Source organism: Enhydra lutris, unplaced genomic scaffold (genome assembly GCF_002288905.1).
Source record: "Enhydra lutris kenyoni isolate GAN:26980312 unplaced genomic scaffold, ASM228890v2 scaffoldscaffold46, whole genome shotgun sequence".
Lineage (NCBI taxonomy): Eukaryota > Metazoa > Chordata > Mammalia > Carnivora > Mustelidae > Enhydra > Enhydra lutris.
In genome coordinates, this window is record NW_019154130.1 from 12519033 (window position 1) to 12541046 (window position 22014).

Consider the following 22014-nt stretch of genomic DNA (forward strand, 5'->3'; position numbering starts at 1 on the left):
ACAGCAACCTCCTGGGGGACAGTGGCACGCAGAAACCACTCAAACAGGGCTGGGTCCCTCGGAACCCACGAGGCCAAAGACTCATATTTATAATGTTGTCTCTACCTCTTAACAGGCTGGCTTGCATTTGCTGCAGTTTCTTCCTCTGCGAAATGCAATAGCGTTACCTATTTCCCAGGACTGTTGGCCTGGCACATAGTAAGTGCTCAGTGAATAGAGGCTCTAAGGGATGGATGACTACTCTTGCCTTTCACACTTAGATGCCCTGGGACACCTGGCCAATGGGTCTTTTTATGAGTCACATCCATGGAACTTTGCCAATTCACGTGGGGGAGGGTTGGGATCCACAGCACAGAGCCTGGTTGTGGGAATCTCATTCCTGCCCAGGCCCCACCTGTGGAGCCCTTCCGCCTTCCTTGCAAGGAGCGGCTTCTGGTCCCCTAGACCAGTGCCTCACCCTCTCTCTGCATTCTGTAAGCATTTACTGAGCACCTACTATGTGCCAGGACCCATATCAGGCGAGGACCTCCCCCCGACTCTGCCCCAACTGTTTAGAGAATGATGTAGCTGGTAGGACCTCAAGACAGGAACCTGTCCCTTGAGCTGATCATCAGGGACAGTGACCGGAGAGGAAGGTGGCCCACTTGGTGTGACTCAGAGAGAGTCGGGGAGAACGAGAACCTTCAAGACCCTGGTCGCCATGTTCCGAAGCCCACCCCACATTTACTTCTCCTTGCCCTCAGAGGTCAGGACTAGTCCTTTGCAGGTGTGTGCAGCTGATGGCTGCGGGGGGCGGTTAGCGGAGGCTGGGGCCTGGGGCCGGCATCCACCCGAGCCTGCTCAAAACCTCACAGGCACGGCCGAAGAAGGACGAGGCAGGCACACGGCTTGCCATGCTCCGTTCCTCTGCTGCTGAGCAAGAGCGTAAATAAAAGCAAATGTCATGCCACCAACCACTTCAGACCGGGCAGAAGCACTGGCCCAGAGGTCAAGTGCACGTCACGCAACAGACCCGCTGTCCACCCCCACCCGTGGAGTTGACGTCCAGGACTCTCAGACCTAGGGATGAAGAGATCCCATGTGACAAAAGCAACATCAGTGTCCTGACCCTCATGGCGCAGGGGTTCTGGGATCTTTCTCCCCAGAGGTCTTCTGTGACCACAGTGACCAGGCAAGGCATGAGAGAAAGCTTCTTAGAAGGTGTTAGGGGTTGAATCATGTCCCTTCCACACACACACACACACACACACACACACACACACACACACACAGAATACATACGTTGAAGTCCTAAACCCCAGTCCCTCAGAATGTGACATTACTTGAAAGTAGGGTCATTGCAGGCGTCATTAGTTAAGGTGAGGTTAAGCTTGAGAAGGGCGGCGGCCTTACACGAAGAAGGCCGTGTGACTTTGGAATCAGAGTTGGGGAGATCCATCTGCAGCCAAAGATGACCAGCAAACCATCAGGAGCTAAGAAGAGGAGGCCAAGGAAGGACCGCTTGGCAGAGGTGGGGGGGATCAGGGTGCGGCCCTGCTGACACCTTGATTTTAGGCTTCCAGCCTCCAGACCAAGACCAGTCCTTGGAGGGAGGGGATCAGGGAAGGCTGGCAGGGCATGGGGTCGGGGAGGGCAAATCTGGGGACTCAAGGTTGAGCACAATGTGGGAACAAAAGCCAGGAATAGGAGTGTCGCCCTACAGTCCCTACAGTCCCTGTAGAAAGTCCCTACAGTCACAGTCTCAGGAACATCAAGGGTCTTCATGGAATTGGAATAGGATGGAATTGTGCCCCCCCCCCCCGCCGCAATGCACACCTCCCCCTAGCCCCCAGATCCCTTGGTCAAAGTCCCAACCGCCAAAGTGATTGTATCTGGAGATAGGGTCTTTGAAGAGGTAACTAAGATGAAATTAGGTCCTAAGGAAGGGGTCCCATCCAATCCGACTAGTGTCCCGTAAGAGAAACAGACCCCAGGGTTGTGCGGGCTCAGAGAAAAGGCCACGCGAGCACACAGCAAGAGGCAGGAGGACTGAAAGCTCAGGAGGGAGGTCTCAGGAGAAAGCGGTCCTGCCCCCAGAACTGTGAACCATCACCTCCTGCCGTGGAAGTCCCCCCACCTGAGGTATCTTGTTATATGCCAGCCTGGACGTAATAGGGTCTGAAATAGAACCGCTCCTTCCATCCTCCAAAGCCCAAATTCCCTCTACATCACGTACACCAACCAGTCCTCACATCACCAGTCTGCCCAGCCCTCTCCAAGGACAGGGAGCTTCCCACCTCCCCAGACGGCCCATCTCTCATCGAGGGTCAAGCTGCTAGAAAGTTCCTTCCCCACTGGAATGAGTTCTCTGCCCCCTCTAACTCCCAGTCTGGCTCATGTTCCTCCCTTGGGAGCCCTATGCAAGTTGGCTTCTTTTTCAGTAAGCCAGTCTAAGCCGGTCCCCTAGATCAGAGGTTGGCAAGTGTCTCTTGTAAAGGGCAAGGTTATAAATATTTCCAGCTTTATGGGCCACGCTGTCTCTGTCATAACTAGTCAGCTGTGGCACCATAGCCCGCAAAACCCGTGGTTTGTCTGCAAATGAATGGCGATGGCCACATGACAATAGGATTTCATTTATTGACATTTGAATTCTATAGAGTTTTCATGTCTTATGAAATCTTCTTCTGTTTTTTTCCTCCAATTAGAGAATGTAAAAACTTCTTGGGGGGGGTTGCATATGGCTCCGGGCCATACTTTGCTGACCTCAGGTCTAGATTTCACAAGATGGGGATTGGGCCTGGGCCAAGTGTATACCATTTCCTTGGTGTTTCCTTAGACGATCGGCCACTGGCAATGGGGGGGGGGGGGGGGGGGAACAAAAACGGTGGGAGGAAATGAAGCCTGGTTTGGTGGGGTGGGAAAGGGGCAGGACCAGGGATCCTGGATACAAAAGTCTCGTTGTCAGAGACCAATCCAGGGTTCCTGTGGACCAAAGAGCCAGGAAAAGGAGGGCTCTGTGGCAAGATGGGGTTTTCCCCTTTGACCAGCAAAAGGAAAACCCGGATGAAACACCATTAGGTAAAGACTTTGAGTCTCCAGCTTCATACTTGGGGATATCCCCACATATGACCAAAGGGGGCTGGAAAGGGGGGCCCCATGGTAGGAAATGCATGTGGTCTGAGAAATGGTAGCATTCAGGGTGCAAATCCATGTGCCCTTCCGAGAAGGTAAGGTCAAGGCTTCCCAGGCATCTTCACTCTGGGGACTGGTGCACTTGGGAAGCCTGTGTAGGTAAGGGTTTGCTCAAAGCAGGGCCCAGAGATAAACAGCTCGCTGTCGGCCACAGGGCACAAGTGCACACACACACACAGTCTTTGTTGTGTGGATTCTATAGAATGAATCACAGGCGAGGCTGGCAAGTACTACGTAAACACACACACACACACACACACACACACACACAACCATCCCGTTTGTTTTTTCTTTTTCCTCCAGAAGATGAATGAATGTGACCTCCTCCCAGTACTTGACTCATGAATAAGACTGAGGTCAGCGGGGAAAGCAGAGGTTTGGTTCTTCCTGAATTGCAATGTCTGCAAACGAAAACTACCTTTTAAACAATTCAGGGTGGTGTCGCCAGGAGGAGGGTGGCAGGAAGGGGCTTTGGAAGTCTGGATGCTAAGGAGACCGAGGAAGGTGAGGGCAAAGTAAAGATGCAGGTGAAGGTAGAGAAGTCAAGAGCAGGTGATGTGGGGCCAAGGACAGATGCAAGGAACCCTGTTTTGCAAAGCAGAGATGCTCCTGGGGAACAGGGAAGGCTGGGGTATCCCCCTGGATCCTCAGACCTTGTCCTTAATCTTAAGCTGGTACTCATAAAACAGACAGAAAAATCAGCCTTTGGCGAACCTACCCCACAGTCCCCCGCATCGCAGGTCTTGCCAAAGGCTCTAGGTGGCCATGTGAGTGAATTCTGGAAATGACAGCGGCAGGAAGGAACAGTCCTGGTGAGCATTCCACCAGCAGGGTTGCCGTGTCCTGCCGGCTCCTTCCCTTCCTTACTTCCTTGCCCGCACTCAGGTCCTCAATGACGACTGGGATCCACAGACCCCAGAAGTCCTGGTTGGATTAGAGGAACCAGGACTGGATTCCAGGTCTCTGGGGAGCCGGTGGGCAGAACCAAGGCAGGCCCAAGCCCATGTTCAGGGTTGGCCCTTCAGGTGGCTTGCTGGGATTCATGCGGCCCGAGATACACAAGTGTTGAGCCAGGAACCATAGTCATGGAAGTCCCCAGAAGAGGAACATCCACTTAGGAATAGCCCACAGGGGTGTCTTTAGTCTCTGGTCCTGTGCAGGTGGGAGCCCATGCAGGAAGGCCCTCTGGGAGGCTCAGGTGTACCCCTTGGCCAGAGGTTCCAGAAGCATGACCATCTCATTATTTTTCCCAGTTTGGAAGCAGGCTTGGCCCCCACAGCATGAATCATTCTGGGATCACCCAAAGTGGGGAAGACCCCCACGCACCCCTTACATCAGGTGGGATGCTGAGTCTGAGCTCGGGTAGGATTTTTGAAGTCTTAGGTCCCCTCTCTGGCAGGGGGATGTCGGGATAAGGTTGAGACCAGAAGAAAACCAAGCCTGGGCAGTGCCTAGGGAGGACAGTGAGGCCGTGGGCTTACCCTGGGCATCCTGTCTGCTGCCCAGCTGCTTGGCTACCACCCTGCTGGGCACCCTTCCTTTCACTGCCAGGTCAGACAGGCTTTGTGATCAGAAGACATCCCCTCATAAGGGCTGGGACCTAAGAACAAAAGACAAGAGGCTCGCCATGTTATTCTGCCGGCCTGACCTGCTTCCTGGGTCCTTCTTGCATAACCCTTGGTCCCAAGGCAGCTGGGAAAATCCACCAGCTCAGGAGGGAGCGAGAGGGAGGGATGGAAGGCATGAGCACTGAGCAACGCAGACAGACCTCTCATGGGGAAACCGCTCTGGGACTTGGCACCAGGTAGGAGCTAAGAACGCAGACCCTCTTACAGTCTCCCTGCTTGCCTCCCCAAGAGGACTTACTAAGGGTGAAAGGGTGGGGGAATCCTTTGCAAATAGAATCCAACACACGTCGATCAAGGACCCACGTCCGTCGCTGTGGTGGACAAACTTAGCTGGTGACGATGCCAGAGCAGGAGGAGAGAGAAGGAATGTTCTAGAACTTCCTCCTCAGACCCCCGGTTCTCAGGCCCCAGACTTCAGGGGGTGTCATGGATAAAGGCGAGCTGCAAGGAGCCCCCAGAAGTCATCTTGGCCAGGAAGCCATTGTGCTTTCCAAACAGCAGGGGAGTGCAGGGGCAGTGAGGCGAAAAGGGACGGCGCTCTCACAGAACAGGAGAAGGTGGCAGAAATGGGGACCCATGCCCCAGAGAGGCCCAGAACTCAAAGACATGCAAGACTGTTTTGTGCACTTCGGAGCTATGTGCAAAGGAGTCACAGATCATGACAGGCTTGGGTGGGAGCCTCTGAGAACAGATGTTTACAAAGGAACAACTGAGCTCCCCGGCCCAGGTCTTGGCCCCGTGGCCTCCACGAGGTGGGTGCTCAGCCCCCCACCCCACCCCATCTTTCCAGACAGTGCAGCTGGAACCCATAACCTAGGGAATGAGTCAGCCAAGGGGCGCTCCAGAGCTGTGGCGGCAGGGCGCTCCCGCTTGTCGCGAGGGATTGAGAGCAAACGGTGTCGCGCACGGAGACACACATGTACACACAGACTGGTCCTGCGAGCCTGCCCACGTGGGCCTCCTGCCCTCATCTCCATGGCCCAGGGGCTCTACCTACAGCCTCCAGTTCTCTTCTCGACACGGTCTCTGGGCCTCACGCATCAATCCCGCTTCTCCCTGGCTGGTCCTGGTAAGTCCTAGCTCAGGGGTCCCGAACCCTGCCCGGGCAAAAGGGCACAGGTCTGGGGAGTGGGGAAGCTGCCGAACTTGGTCGTGCAGTGCTCCCAGGCCGGCCGGGGTCGGTACCCTCTGATGGTGAGCCTCTGGCCTCCTGAGCTGGCAGAGGGCAGAGCAGGGAAGGAGAGGTGGCTCGGGGGCTGAGGCAGCTGAGTGCTGTCCCTTTGTCCAATGGTCACAGCCTGGAGTGGGGAGAGAAGAGAAGGGCACGAGGTCACTGGATACAGCAATGCCATCTTTGGTGAATCAGCACCCTCTCGGTGGGCTAGGAGGCTTGAGATGAGCTCTTCCTGTCTACAAGAAATGGTGGAAGGAACACCCCTTTATACCGAGGTCCTTCTATGTCCCGGGTTCATGGACCTAATCTCATTTGAACCTGAGAATAACCTGCAAGATAGGCACCTTACACCCATTTCACAGAGGGGTATAGGACGGAGGCACAGAGAGGTTAGGTGTTTTGCCCAAGGGTGCACAGCCAGGAAGCAGCAGGGTCAGGATTGGAACCTAGAACTCTTCCCACTTGGAAGGGCTCCATAAGGGCTGGAAATACAGGAAGAGGAGGTGAGACCAGGAACCACCCCATACACTCCTGCTAGGAGCAGAGGCTTTGCTGACCACTGTTGAACCAAGGATCTGGGCAATCATGGCATATGTCAGTGCCCACTCTCCCAGCAAGGCTCTGGAAAGAACCCTGAAGGTACACAGGTAATCTCTGTGTAGAAGGCAGCGGGGTAGAGGTGTCAAGATCATGGATTTAGGGTCCAGACCAACCTGGGTTCCAAAGCCTCCTCTCCTCATTAGCTGTGTGACCTCTTGGAAGGTATTTAGCCTCTCTGTGCTTTGGTTTTCTTCTAAGGAGAAACATAATCATGCCTCCCTCCTAGGGGGAGCTCCAAGGAGCCAGCAGGGCAATGCAGATAGAATGCTTGACCCAGTGCCTGTCACATATGTTTGGTAAGTGGTACCCAGAGGATGGAGAGCATGCTGGTGGTCACGGGGAAGATCTGGACCGATGGCGTGCAATGGACATACAGCGCTATTGAAAAAAATTGGAAGCAGGGACTCCAACAGACACTTGTACGGCACTGTTACGGCAGCCTTATTCCCAGCAGTGAGAGTGCAAACAAGCAGCATGTCCACCAACAGATATAAGGACAAGCCAAACACGGTACATATGTACAACGGATTAGCGCTCAGCCGTGGCAAGGAGTAACGTTCTAATACACATCATACCGTGGATGAACCTTGAAGATAATCTACGTGAAGACCCCAGACACAAAAGAACAAATATCGTAGGACTCCACGTGTATGAAATGCATAGAATGTGCAAGTTCACAGGGACAGGAGATAGGGGAGAGGTTACTGGGGGCTGGAGGGACTGGGAGTTATGGTTCAGTGGGTCCAGTCTGTGTTCGGAGGGGATGAAGGCTTTGGAAATGGTGGTAGTGGTGGCACAGCACTGTGATGTGATCAGTGCCACTGAATTGCACCCTGAAAAGTGGCTAAGATGGCAAATTCTATGTGATATATATTCCACCACTTTTTTTTTTTTTTTTGAGTAGGCTTCATGCCCAGTGTGGAGCCCAACATGGGGCTTGAACTCATGACGTGCACGGAGATTAAGAGTCGGATGCTCAGCTGACTGAGTCACCCAGGTGTCCCTCTACCACCATTTGTAAAAACAATGTCATATACCCAAGCCCTCAGAGTTGTATATTTTAAGTAGGAGGATCATATGATGTGTGAGCTATATCGCAACAAAGGGGGTTTTTTTTAAAACAAAGAAATGCCATGCAAGTCATGGAAGTCATAAATTTTCTAGTCATATTTAAAAGGTTAAAAAAAAGGTCAATTTAATAGTATATTCTATTGAACCCAATGTATCCCAAACACTAGAATTTCAATGTATCACCAGTCCTATCTGTGTATGGGGACAAATTACTTTATGTCCTTTTTTTTTTTATCCTAAGTCTTCAAAATTTCCTGTGGATTTTACACTCACAGGACATCTCATCTCACTATATTTTGAATGTTCAAGAGCCACACGTTGGGAGTGGCCACTCTCGGGCAGCACAGGTCTGGACCCTCGCTATTCAGAGTGTGGTCCGTGGACCAGCAACACCAGCATCACCTTGGGGCCAAATCTCGGGCCCCGCCCCAGACCTACAGAATGGGAATCTGCAATTCCCCTGCAGGTTTGGAATGCACAGGAAACTTCAAGATGCCTTGCTCTGGAATGCAGGCTTATCCCAATCTTCTCTCCAGTTCACCATGTGGCAAGGTGTACAGGGATTCTGGAAAACCCAGCTCCTCAAGTGTGACCCACTGGAGAGGCAAACCCAAGGCCCCAGACGTAAGTCTGGAGTTAGCTGCTCACGTCCTTGCAACATGTTGGCTGCTGTGGAGACCTGGTTGGCCCCCTCCACGGATTACCAAGGCCTAGATAGGACCTACTTTAGCCAAGCCCTTTGCCAATCCCCTGATGACACAGCAGGCTTCTGGAAGGACTCCAGCATTGACTCCAGCACCACTGGAGTGACCATCTCCAAGCCAGATGAGTGCGATCGAGAGAGCCAAGGGGTCTGATGTTGTGGGAAGAGAACATTTCAGATTAGGAAGTTGGAGCCTGACCTGTGTTCCCAGCTTTGTCAATACCCCATGTAGATGTGGTTGAGTTCCTGAATGTCTCTGGGCCATAGTTTCTCCAAATGGAGGAGGTTAGATCAATCTGGAAGGTCGAATGAAGGCATCCCATGCATTGATTCTGAGTAACTGGTGGTGGCTAGCAGGAGGGGTGAGCGATGGTGGATGTGCTGTGATTGATTCGCCATGCCTGCCACAGGTGCAGGAATAGAGCACAGATGCCACATACATCTGCATCCATCCTAGGTAATCCCTCTCCGAATACGAAAAGACACTATAAATCGAAGCCTAAAAGGAACAGAAGTCATCTTTGTTTCTCGGTATGAAAGTAGAAAAGTGCTGGGGATTACAAACCCCCATGTGGAGGCCTGGATTCCCTCCAAGGGCTTTGCCTTGACATGACCTCCTCCGAGGGGCATTCCCTGACCCCTCCTTTCCACCCAAAGCCTCCAGTCATCCCTATTGCAATTGTCTCCTCAACACAACTTCATCTGAAATGATAACCCTTTTAAAACACATTTACCTGCCTGTTGTACCTGCTCTAGAAGGTCAGGGAGCTGACTGACTGCGTTCGCCCTTGGATTTGCACTCCGAGAACCGGGCCTGGCACAGAGCAGGTATTCAACACACACAGACGGAGTAGAGAATGGAATGAGTGGGGGCACCTGAGTGGCTCAGTGGGTTAAAGCCACTGCCTTCAGCTCCGGTCATGATCCCAAGGTCCTGGGATCGAGCCCCGCATCAGGTTCTCTGCTCAGCAGGGAGCCTGCTTCCTCCTCTCTCTCTGCCTGCCTCTCTGCCTACTTATGATCTCTGTCAAATAAATAAATAAAATCTTAAAAAAAAAAAAAAAGGAAGTGAATGAGTAGAAAATTTCAGTGACCCTAATATCCCATCCTGCCAGACCACAGGGTCTCTAGTTCCCTGTTTCTCAGCTCAACTGTACGGGAAAAAAATGGAAAAGAAGGCCCCCAGCTCTCCCTCCAATCAGGGAGCTTTAAGCCCCTCTGTTCAGTTGACTTCTGCTCTCTCCTCCCTGATGCCCAGGAAAGCAGAGGCCATCCAGGTGATGTCCCAAATGACACTTGGGGTTTGTAACACCAAGCACTCTTGGGACCCCATCTGGACTCTGACACTCATTGGCCAACTTGCCTGCACTGGGTTAGCTGGGGAGAGTCCTTGCCTGTCAGAGCCTCCCTCTCTCTGTTTTCACATTCAAGCCATTCCCAGTCCTGGAAGGCCAGCAGGATGCAGCTGACCCTCCCTGCCGGCAGACAAAGGCTGCTTAAGTATACAAAACACCTGCTACGGGGGGACACTGTACCAGCTGCCCCAGCGCCCGGGCTGTCGTCAATCTCACCACACTCCTGCTAGAGCCGTCGGTCTGCCACCCTCATTCTTTAGAGGCTGCCACTGCTGCTCAGAGAGGCCGAGTAACCTGCCCAAGGCCACACAGCTATCAAGTGACGGAGTGGAGGTTCTAATCCTTATCTGCCTGACATGGGAGGTCTGTGCTCTTTTCAAGCGTCTAGGGAGAGGCTGGGCCGCTGGGGCCTGTCCTCCAGGCTCAGCAAGGTCAAATGGTGGGGTGAGGGGTAGCCTACGGCCTCTCAGGTGAGATGCTGACAACTGTTCTGGTGTGCCATGTCACTCTGTGTGTGTGTGTGCGTGTGTGTGTGTGTACACCTGAGGTCCACTTTCAGGTGTGGGCCTGAGCACAGGGCTGTGTATTCCTGGAATGTTCTTGTGCGGCGTGTGTGTGTCCCTAAGTGCTCCTATGTGCGTATATGGATACAGGTGTGTTTTTAGCGTAAGTTTCTGTGTAGTATGTCTCTGCGTGTGTGTGTGTGTGTGTGTGCGCGCGTGCGCCTGGCTGTGTGTGATTTGTGCACAACCATCTGTGCCTGGAACAGCAGGGCTGCGGGAGCAGGGACCTTTCGGAAGCCTCATCCGGGCCAGTCTCGCTCTCACCTTCTGGAGAAACCACAAGGCTGGGCCTGGGAGGGAGACCCCCAGAGAGATGTCACATGAATTACCTCATTGAGAACCACTGATCTAGGTCTAAGAACGAGGAGGGGGAGGGCTCCAAGGAGGAAGCCTGAGAGACACTTATGGCCAGGAGAAGCTGAGAATCTTCCCTACCCTTGTCTTTGTGCAACAGACAGTTCTGGAAGCTGTGAGATGTCATGATGGGGAGAGCTTGCTGGCCCTAGGGGGACATTTCCTGAAAGCCAGGCTTCCTGGAGGAATCCACTGTGTAGTGGACATATGGGGCTTGTTGGGTTCAGGCCATCACCTCGCACCTGATGATCAAACTCCCTGGGGCATGAGCCTTCATCAGGAAGAAATAGGCAAGGAGGTAGCCATGGTAGCAACAGGGACCAAGGCCCTGGATGGTAGACCCTAGACTCCCCTGAACAGGAACCCAGTAAGAAGGATGGTAGCCGGGGGAGGAAGGTGGGTGTATGGAAAGGAGATGGCTGGCAGAGGTATGGGGGAGGGGAGCAAAAAGGCAGCAAAGGCCAGAGGACAAAGGCAGTGGGGAGAGATATGAAAAGCGAACACCTACTCTGCAGACTTCCAGAAATGTCCGGGGTGAGACAGGCGGCGGTTTCGCTTTGGCAGTTTCTCCAGCATGTCCATGAGCTTAGTGAAGGTAGGTCTTTCTTCTTGTTCAAAGGCCCAGCAAAAGAGAAGAATGTCCTAAAAGAAGACGACATGTGGTGATTTAGTGTAAATAATGATGTCTTAATACCCTTTGGCATCTCATTGGGTCTATTTGTCTACCCATTTGTTCCACTTGCATATATCCCCATCATCCACCCACCCCACCCATCCATCCCCCCTCCCACCCACCCATCCATCCCAATTCATGCATTCACCCTCATCCATCTATCTATCATCATCATCTTTCTGTCTTTCCTTCCATCCATCCATCCATCCATCCATCTGCTCATCCATCACATGAGCCCATATAGCAAACTAGGTAGGTCCTGTTCTAGAAGGTCTAAGATACACTGAGGTCAGTAATGCTCCCCAAGGAGTTTCTTGGCCATTTTTTTTTCCTCAAAGGGAGGGAGAAAAGTGTATCCTGAGGTCTCTATCCACATCCCAAAACCATAAATGCTCTTCAAAGTCAAAGCGTTGGAGGTTACTTTTTTTTTTTTTAAGATTTTATTTATTTATTTGACAGAGATCACAAGTAGGCAGAGAGGCAGGCAGAGAGAGAGGGAGAAGCAGGCTCCCTGCTGAGCAGAGAGCCCAATGTGGGGCTTGATCCCAGGACCCTGAGATCATGACCTGAGCAGAAGGCAGAGGCTTAACCCACTGAACCACCCAGGCACCCCTGGAGGTTACTTTTAATAATCACCTCATCCAAGAAAGGAAAGCCTATATATAGGTAATCCTTAAAAACATACCAGGTAATTACTCCTTCCCTGATTTATGTGTCTTCTGATCAAAAGACAGCACTCTTCCTGCTGTGTTTTAGAGGGTGATTATTAATTTATACTCAGGCTTCTCTGTTTGTGTATATCTTATTCTGAGATGGATCATGACTTAAAAATTTTTATGTAGAAGCAAATAAATTAAAATCATAGTATGGGTAATTTTTTAATGAATATCTTTTAAAAGTAACAGAAAAAGAGGAATTCACTTTTTCTACTTGATGCAGCAATTCATTGCTAGAAATAGTCTGGACAAGTGCTACCGCACCCTTGAGGCGGGAGCCTGAATTGCAGGCATAGTTCAGAAACTTCCCCTCCTAAGCTCCAAATCACGTGATCTGACAAGGCTGTGGACTGGCTTTTGTGCCACCCTCTGGGGAAGCATTCGTAACCTTAACACACGGGAAAAAAGTGGCTCTGAACTGTGTCTACCTCTCTCCTTGAACCCCAGAGCACTGTCCCAGGACTTACCGAGATTTCTTTTCCCATGCCAATCTGGCTGAGGTTGGGTTTCATGCCTGTGCCCATTTGCCAGATTATTGCCTCTGCTGGTTGAGTCTTGAAAGGCCACTCCCTGGCGTGGAGTTCATACCATATTGTGCTGTTGGCAGATGTAAAAAAGGTTGTTGATGTGGTATGTCACTCGCGACCCTGTGTCCCCTCACCAACACACATCTGCCCAGCCCTCCTGCTGCCTAAGCCCTCCACTTTCTAGTCTCTTCCTCATGGGACTGTTGTTTTGCTAGCCGGACACACCTCAAGCTTTCTTGATGTCTTTGAAGTCATGCTTGTCCAAGGATACCTTCCCTGGTATCCTTGAACACCTTGAACCTACCCCTAAATTAAAATGAGTCAAAACCTAGAACCCAAAAGTGTAATAGAATGTGGTTAGGATTTCTGACCTCACACTTGTAATTCTAGAAAACCACTGTAAGGAAATACTTAAGAGATACAAAAAAAATCACTTACAAGGATATTCTGTACAGCATTACATATAATATGAAAACAAGGAGAAATGACACAACTGTTCAATGAAAGGAATAGATTGCATGTATTATGGCAAATCCAGAAAAAATGGAATATGATATTATTATTAAAAAACTTCAATGAAATTTTGCCGACATGAAAAAATGTTTACTATTTAATTTTAAATGAAAAAAGCAGGATAGGAGACTGTATATAAGGTAGTACGTATTCTTTTTTTTTTTTTTTAAGATTTTATTTATTTATTTGACAGTGAGAGAGAGAAAGAGATCATAAGTAGGCAGAGAGGCAGGCAGAGAGAGAGGGGGAAGCAGGCTCCTCACCAAGCAGAAAGCCCGATACGGGGCTCGATCCCAGGACATTGAGATCATGACCTGGGCTGAAGGCAGAGGCTTAACCCATTGAGCCACCCAGGTGCCCGAGTAATATCTACTCTTAAAAAATTATATATGTATCAGCAGGAGAATAAAGAGAAACAGCAAAATGTTAATTAATAATGGCTAACTTTGGGTCATAGCATATGATTTTTTTAAAATAATTTTGTTTTCTAAATATATGGCATCCCGTGGAATAGTGGGGGAAAATGCTGGGGGGTAAGGGTGGCAGGGAGGGCCCTGGCAGGCTCCATGGGGTGCTCACAGGATGCTGGGAATTGCTGAGCTGTACGAAGGAACTAGGTCTCAGCTCACCTGGAACAAAATTCCCCACCTCAGGAAATATCTGAAAAGAGCCTTAGGAAATGATCTTTCCTCTAATCTAAAATAATTTATGCAAATTTGCTTTAAAGAACATGAAGCGCTGTTATCTTCTTTACTGATCAGAGGACTCTGTCAAACCAGCTATTTCCAGGGTCCCGCTTCTCAGCATGTTGTCCCCCCCTCCGGCTCTCCCCCCCAAACTCATCCCTCTGGGGCAAGGAGGGGTGAAGCTCAGATGCTGGGCTGTTGAGTGAGGAGGCCAGGCGGTTGTCACTGCAAGGTGTTAGATGAGGACTGTTCTCATTGTAAAAATCAGTAACACTTACTGAGTTTTGACTCCGGCTAGACCCTATTCTAAGCCCTTTGCATTTATTATGATTACAGGGGAGGTGTGAGAAGCATGCTTTCGTATTTTGGTGATTTGACATCTGGGGGTCGCCCTGACCCCTGGAGGGACTGCCCTTCTCCCCAGGGGCCAGCTCATTCCTAGAGATAGTAAATGACTCTCTCCCGAGTGCATCTTTCATATGCAAACTAACCAATGAAAGCCCCACCCCCACCTCCAACAGGCTTTCACTGGGGCCCATATTCCCTACCTTGGATACCCCCACACCCTAGAGCCCACTGCATTAGTCAAACCAGCCCATCTTAGCCTGCTTACCCTGCCTCACTGGTTCCTCCCTGAGGAAACCACACTGAAGTCTCCTGCCGGCATTTTCCTCTTGCTCCCTCTGCCTTCTGACCCTGGTGCTTTCCCTGTGTGGTATGATGTGCTACACCCCCCTCCCCCCCGCTTTTGTAAATCATGAACAACAAACCATCTTTCCAATGATCCTTGCTTCCTACTTGATTGCCCTCATCATATCCGAATCAAAGTAAGACCTACATTTTCAATCAGGAGGCACGATCATCATCCCCATTTTTCAGAAGAGGAAAACTGAGGCTCCGGAAGCTTCTGTATCTTACCCAGGGCCACACAGCTGATAAAAAGGTGCAGGCAAAGCTGAATCCATTTCATCTGACTACAGAATTGCAACCCTGGCCATTACGCTACGAGGAAACTACAATTGATCCTATTTCAGAGTCCTCTGTGAGTGTAAGTGTAGGATTTGGGGCAGGGGGCAACCCTGCAGCTGACTGTTAGGGCCTGGGGAAGGAGGCGCAAAACAGACTGCAGGCAAAGGCTCATGCCGAGGGGGAAGGGAGCCTAGCAGGAGCCTGGGTGCAGGTGCCTTACAGGCATTTTCTCGCTGGATCCTCAGTGTCTGTCATGCTGGTTTATTATCTTTTTTATTTACGGTTGAGGGAAATAGGGCTTTTTGCGGTGAAATGACTCTGAGGTCCTAAACCCTCCAACTCCGGGGTTAGGATGTCCCAGGGTGGCTCCCAGATCCACCCCAGAGTACCATAAGACAAGTCACTGAGCCGCCCAAGTCACTGAGCCGCCTGGGGCCTGTTCCCTCCCCTGTCATTCAGGTGCCTGTGAAGATTTCAGGAGACAGCACCCACAAAAACCTAAACACGGTGCTCCATAGGCTTTTCAAAGTCCAGTTTTGTTCTAAGTCATGCCTAAGCATGATGTTCCCAAGCAACGAGATGCACCTAACTGACAGGAAACCAAGAGCGCCAGGTCCCCCAGAATTCAGCAGTGTCAGGAATAAAAGCCTCATTAAAACTTCCTTTCAAACCCAACTTCCAAGAGAAACTCACACTAAGAGAAAAATAAATTGCTAAAGATTAAAACTCCAGTGGAAAACCAATTACTTATTTTGGTGCATTTGTTAATTACATTCTTGTTTCTTTTGCTAAATTTATACTACAATATACACCAACTTCATTACTGCAGCTTGGTTTCAGATAACAGTATCTAACTAGATAAAGTTTTGGGCGTACACTAATCAAGGCAAACGATGACATCTAAAGGGGTCCAAGGGATGAACGTCTAGAATCCTGATGTGCCCACAAATGTCCCCCCATCCCTCCTCCCTGAGCTTTACAGAGAAGACATAGTGGGGGTACTTTTCCATGGACGACGGTCTCTCTAACATCTCTTGGTGGTGCTAAGTCTAACTGGATACACCTGCAGGGCTGCACTTTGCCAAAGAGCTTGCCCAACGTTGTCTCTGTTTGTAACCAGCAATCTTTGCAACCGCTCCAGTGGACAGGGTAAGGTAAGGCAAAGATCAGCATGGCTATTTGAGGGATGGGAGCCTAAGAGCCTTCCCAGATGCACCCTCTTGGAGCCCTCATTCTGCACCTCGGGGCTGAGTCCTTTACCTTCTATCCATCCCTATACTTGCAAAGACATCCCGTTCTCTCTCATGAGTGCAGTTTCTCTCTTTGCGGAGAAGCCCTAAACTCTGAGAAGCCCTAAACAGCTGAGAAGCCACAACTCCAGTTGTGTAGATACAGCTGCCTTCTGGCTGGTTCAATTGGCCATCTCCAAGGTAGCCCAGACTCCCTGTGTCCAAATCTGCTCTCTTTGCCCTCGTAGCATAGCCTAGGTGTCCCCTCCAGGGTCTCTACCTTGGTGAATGACACTAATCTCTCCCAGTTGCCTAAGGTAGGTATCTGGGCACCATCCACATTCAACCCAACATCAGACCCCATCCTCCCCCCACCCTTCCCCATCCATTTCCAGGGTCCAAACCCATTGGCCCTGATTTGGTAGAGAATGTCAGCCTCTCCCCCTGGATTGGTCACCCAGCCTCCTAATCTCACCCTTCCTTCCATTCTCTGCATGGAAGAATGATTATTCTGAAACTCAAAATATTATTATATCCCCCGGCTTAGTAACCATCAATGGCTCCCCAGCGCTGTGAAGATGAAGTGAAAACTCCTTAACGCAACCTCTTAGTCCCTGTAGGATTGACTCGATTTCCCATTCTAGTCTCTCCTGTTACCACCCCCGGCTCATATTTTCCTGCTTCTCCATTTCTCAGCTCCCTCCCCCTCCACTCCCCACATGTTCCTTCCTTGTGGGAAATTTGTATTCTATTACCCTAGGCCTCTTCACATGTTCCTTCTGATACCTCATCCTACCCTCATCGGGCCCACTTATATTCTACTGCTAATTTAGGTGCAAGAGTCACCTCCTCTGGGAAGCCCTCTCTGATCTCCCAGGCTGGGATTAGCTCCTCCTTTACTCCCCCAGTCCTGCTGAGGCCTTGTGTCAACGGCCATGTGAGGGGGCCCCCTTGGAAGTGGACCCTCAACCCATCTAGCCTTCAGATGAGACTGCAGCCCCAGCCAACATCTTGACCATAACCTCACAAAAGATCCCGAAGACCAGCTCAGAACCATTCAGCTAAGCACCAACTCCCCCAAGTTTCTCAAGTACAGAAACTTGAGATCACAGATGTTGCTCTAAGCCCTCAAGTTTTGGATAATTTCTTAACACTAGGTGTTCTATACGTATTGCTTCAGCAAATAAATGAATGGGTCAAGTGACCTGCCAATTAGAAACGCGGCATATTGAGGTTTGCTAGAGTCATTGTTTCTACTACACCCCACTTGGATACCCCCAATCTCACCCAGAAAACTGACCACCTAGGCCCAAAGAAGAGAAGGAAGGGTTGGAAATTGCCCCTCTGCTTGGGCTGGGGCTTCCCACGGCCAGCGTGGGCCACCTACCCTAGTGCAAAGACATCTGAGTGCTTGGAGAAGGGGAGCTTGTCCTCTTCTGTGTCGGGAGACAGCTGGCGGATGATCTCTGGTGCCAGGTGGCAGAGCCAGCCGTTCTGGATGCGTAGCTTGTCCTCCCGCCTAGAGATGCAAAACACAGAGTGAGCCCGCTTCCCCGCCCAGCGAGGACCAGTCCCCCAGCACCGACCCCAAGCCTCTGGACCACCTCCACTGGCTTTCTCACATCTCCTGCAACTGGGCACTGCCTGCACGTGTACTTGAGGCCAAGCCCCAGCAAAAAAGGGGCAAGGAAGTCTGGTCTGGAGGGAGACACTTGAGACCCAAACCATCCTCGGGTCCCGCCCCCTCTGAGGCATCCCCTCCTGCATATTCATTCCGCCCATACAGCTGAGTCTTGTTATTCATGGCAGTTATGTTGTATAAAGTCTCTGCAAAGAGTGAATTAGCAAATACAGAATCATGGCTCCTAGAGGAAATATGTATTCACGCACACACCTCACATCGGGTATATCTTAAATCCTAAAAACAGCTCATTCTAGTACATTCTATTTTCATTATTTTAAGGAAGAGAAAACAAGGCTCAGAAGTGCTGAGTGATGTGTCTAGGGTGGCCCCACAACCACGCACCAGAATTGCAAAACTCTGTCCCACTGGTCCCAAGGCCCAGGGCTTCCCGCACCGCACGGCCCCCTCCTGTCTCTGTTCCCTGGTCTTCTCTGTCCGCCGGTCCTCTCTGCATGAGAGCTCCAGCAAGAATGAAGGGCATGCCTTTGTCTGACCTCAGCTGGGAACATATACACCGGGTGATGCAAATTTTCACCACTCTGTGCATGGCCGGGAATGACCGCGAAGTTGCCATATTGATTTGCGGGTGCAAAGAGGTTGAAGCGAGTAGGCAAATGCGCAAATATGGAATCCACGAATAATGAGGATTCACTGGATTTCTGGAGAACTGCTATGCCTAAGCTCTCTGTTTTTGGCACCGGGAACACAGAAGTGAAGGAAATGTGTAAGGTCTCTGCCCTTCTGGAGCCTGTGCTTTGGTAGGAGAAGGGGGTGACAAATGAAATAAGTAGGAAAAATACAATGATAAGCATTATATGAAAAAATTTTAACAGGGGAATGTGTCAAAGATAAGAGGGACCTCACTTTAGATAAAATTGTATCTGGAAAAAAAATTTTATTTGTATTTATCTTCACGCGGTAAGACTTTAGTTAAGTACAGAGTTTTCCATTTGGGACTGAAATCTGAGCAGATCTCCTGCAAGGTTTCCACTGACTCAAGACTCCCAGGAAAGGGCCAATTAGTTACTACAGGGAGAGGGGGCAGTGATGGGGGATGGGCATGGATATCTCCAACCATCAGGAGTGAGATCATGGTGGTCCAGAGCCTCCGCAATGTGGAGACCTGGGGCTGGCTGGATTCTCCAGTTCCCCTAGGGTGGCTTCTGAGCCATGTCAGGTGTGATGCACTGCTCCCTGAACTGCACTCATTCATATCCCATGACCATGACTCTTGCCCTATCTGAACACCTTCCAGGGCGACACTATCTCATAGAACTTTCCATGATGATGGAAATGTTCTCTGCCTGTGCTATCCAATATGGCAGCCATGGGCCATCATGGCCATTGGGCACTTGAAATCCAGCTAGTGTAACTGAAGAATTAAAGTTTTTATTTGATTTAATTTTAATCAAAGTTAACATTTGGGATGTTTGGGTGGCTTGGTCGGTTAAGCGTCTGCCTTCAGCTCAGTCATGATCTCAAGGTCCTGGGATCAAGTCCCACATTGGTCTCCTTGCCCAGCAGAGAGCATGCTTCTCCCTCTGCCTGTTCTACCTGCCGCTCCCCTGCTTGTCCTCTCTCTCTCTCTTTGACAAATAAATAAATAAAATCTTCAAAAAAAAAAAAAAAAAAACCAAGTTAAAATTACATAGTCTTATGTGGCTGGGGGTTATTGGACAGTGCAACTCTCAAATATTATTTACTACAAATGGGGTTTTTTCATTTACTTCTTACCATGACCATACACAGGAACTAGCATAGATGATGCTTATTAACATCATCCCTAAAATTATCTTGTGGACCACATGGGGAAAGAGAGAACCCTGACAAGAGAGGTCTCAGGAGTCTGGGGGTTGGATCATTCTTTGTGGTGGGGGCCTGCTCTGACCAGCATCCCTGACCTCTCCCCACTGGATACCAGTCTGCCCCCCTCCCCTGTTGTGACAACTAAAGAGGTCTCCAGACATTACAAATATCCTGGCAGGGGATGGGGACAGAAGAACCCCAGTTGAGAATCACCGTTCTCATTTTTATAGAAAATAAGGAAATGGTCCAAATGTCAGTCTTTCAGCATCAGTAACATAGGACTTGTTACACAGCAGACCCAAATCCACTGGAAAGCCCTTGAGTTGGCAGGGCCATGTGAATTCTTGCTTCTAAAACTGGGGATGCCTGCAGGAACTTAAAGACCTATCTGCTGCTTACTAGCCATGTGACCCTGAGCATGCCCGAGTCTCCACTTTCCCACCTGCACAATGGGCACATTAATCTCACACAAGGCTGACACAGGGCTGTGTCAGCTGCCAGGATCTCAGGATTACTAGACAGAATTATTACCTATGGATATGTTTACATCTTGATGACTCAGAGATGGAGTTGAGAATATAGCCCAAGGTAAGAACATCATGTAAGAAGGAAGGGCCATGGCCTGAGCCAGCGGACACTCTCCAGGTACAGCCAGGCCATGGGAGGGGGGTGCTGCAGTGAGATGGGGTGCCACTGCCAAAAGAGAGAGCACCCCAGTTCTGATGGCTTTCTGACTGCCCCTGCTGCCTATTCTGGACTCACTAGCTAAGTGTCAGTGGTTTGCAATTGCCGGCTGGGCCGGGAGGAGGGATGCTGGCCACTCCCCAGCTATCAGCCCAGGGTGGGAGGGGGCACACACCCGGGAGGGGGCCAGATGCCAGGCCTGGCCCAGACACTCCGGGATGTCCCATTCCCTTGGCGATGGGCCCACGGGTGAAAACTCAAATCATCGTCATTACGGTTATTATTATGATTAATAACAGCCTGTGGGGCGCTGGCATGATAGTGCTGGTGTGGAAAATGACACCTTCTCTCAATGACAACGGCAGCACAGCTGTGTGCTTGCAATGCCGGGGACGGGCTCGGGGGGGAAGCCCCAGGGTGGGTCTGGATGTTCAGGACATGCTCACTTCACTGGGTAACCCCCACCCCTGCCCAGGCCCAGCCGATCTCACCCAGCCCTGTGAATGCCCCAGGCTCTAACTCAGGGAGGAGGGGAGAGGCAGGACAACCAGTAGCCCCTGCTGAGTGCCTACTGTGCACCAGGTTATCCAACACAGTGCATCCCAACAAGCCCACTATGGGATGGATAAGATCCTCTTCTGTGGATGAGGACACAGAGCTTCAAAACACTTAAGTGATCTGCCCAAAGCTGCAGAAGTAACAAATGATCCCAAAAACTCCCAAACACAATTTTCCAGCAGTTCCTGGGGAAACAGCACCCTTAGGAAGCAAAGTGAAATCCTACATGAAAACTAAGCTCTACATATCACTACAGCAGGAAACACTGAACACCAGAGATCCCTGATGGGGACTCGTGGGAAACCAAGAAATGTGGATTTCTTCTAGGAGAGGTCGCTGAGGGCTCCTTGGCCTCTCCCAACACTGCCTGCGTTTGTGTTGAGGACTAGGCTGGGCAGAAGCGGGAGTGGGGGAGTACCCGCTGGACAATGAGGCCAGCAGCCACCTTGCCCTTGACTTGAACTTTCTTCCCCGGTTGACACTGGGTCTCTGTGAATGAGGTAAAGGAAAGGAGGCCCACGTCATTCCACTTCCTTTCTTCCTCATTACCCTAGGGCTTTAGAAAAGTGAGAACCAGAAGGGAGAAAATCAGAGGTCCTGCCCTCCTTCTCTCCACCGGCAGGAGAATTCTCTGGCAAGGATGAAAGGGGGAGGGGGAGGGTATGTGGACATGCCTCCCGGTTGGAAGAATTGGATTTTTGGGGTTTGTTTTGTTTTGTTTTGTTTTTAAAGAGCCTTGAAGCAGGTTCACGAAAGCATCTGCTGGGCCTCTTTTTGTCTGGACACAGGTACTCGAGTTCGTAGTGATGTTACCAACTGCTTCCTCTGCCCCTTGGCTCGCGTGATGGATGAATGGACGTGTGGACGTGTGTGCGCATGCGCGCCTTGCAACTCCTGTGCCCGCAAACCCGCTTCTAAGTGCCGCTGGGGAGACAGACGGAAGAAGGAACATGGTTCAGCCCTCCGGCTTTCTCATCTTAGAGCCTTATCGATAGTTTTGGAGATGCACCGAAATCTTTTGGGGCGGAGTAAAGAAACTTAAGCTTCTGTTGCGCTTTCTGTATCTAGAGCAGAAAGCAGCTAGATCAAGTGTTGCTGGTTTTTGGATGCTCTTAGATCCAACGTATGATGTAGCACGAACAAAATTCACCTTGGGGGGGCCCTGGGGTGGACCTCAAAGAGATCAGTACCGCAAAGCAGCTGAAACTGAAGTAAAAGGAGAGCGTGGGGCTGCCATCCGGAGGAGGCTCGGGCAAGTTATAAAAGGCGTGATTAGAGAAAACCTGCAGGGTTTTAAAGTAAGAGAGAAAGAGAGAGAGAGAGAGAGAGAGAGAGAGAGAGAGAGAGAGA

At 50.6% G+C, this 22014-nt stretch overlaps 1 protein-coding gene across 1 annotated transcript in view; it reads right to left on the minus strand.

Moving 5' to 3' along the window:
- Positions 1–11123: 11123 nt before the first annotated feature.
- The window catches only part of LOC111156475 (kinase suppressor of ras 2), a 390957-nt gene continuing 380066 nt past the window's right edge, over positions 11124–22014 (minus strand). The window contains exons 17-19 of the mRNA XM_022517399.1: positions 17320–17451; positions 12476–12605; positions 11124–11261 (exon numbers count right to left, since the gene is read on the minus strand). Of these exons, the coding sequence (XP_022373107.1) occupies positions 11124–11261; positions 12476–12605; positions 17320–17451 (400 nt within the window). The remainder of the gene's footprint in view (positions 11262–12475; positions 12606–17319; positions 17452–22014) is intronic.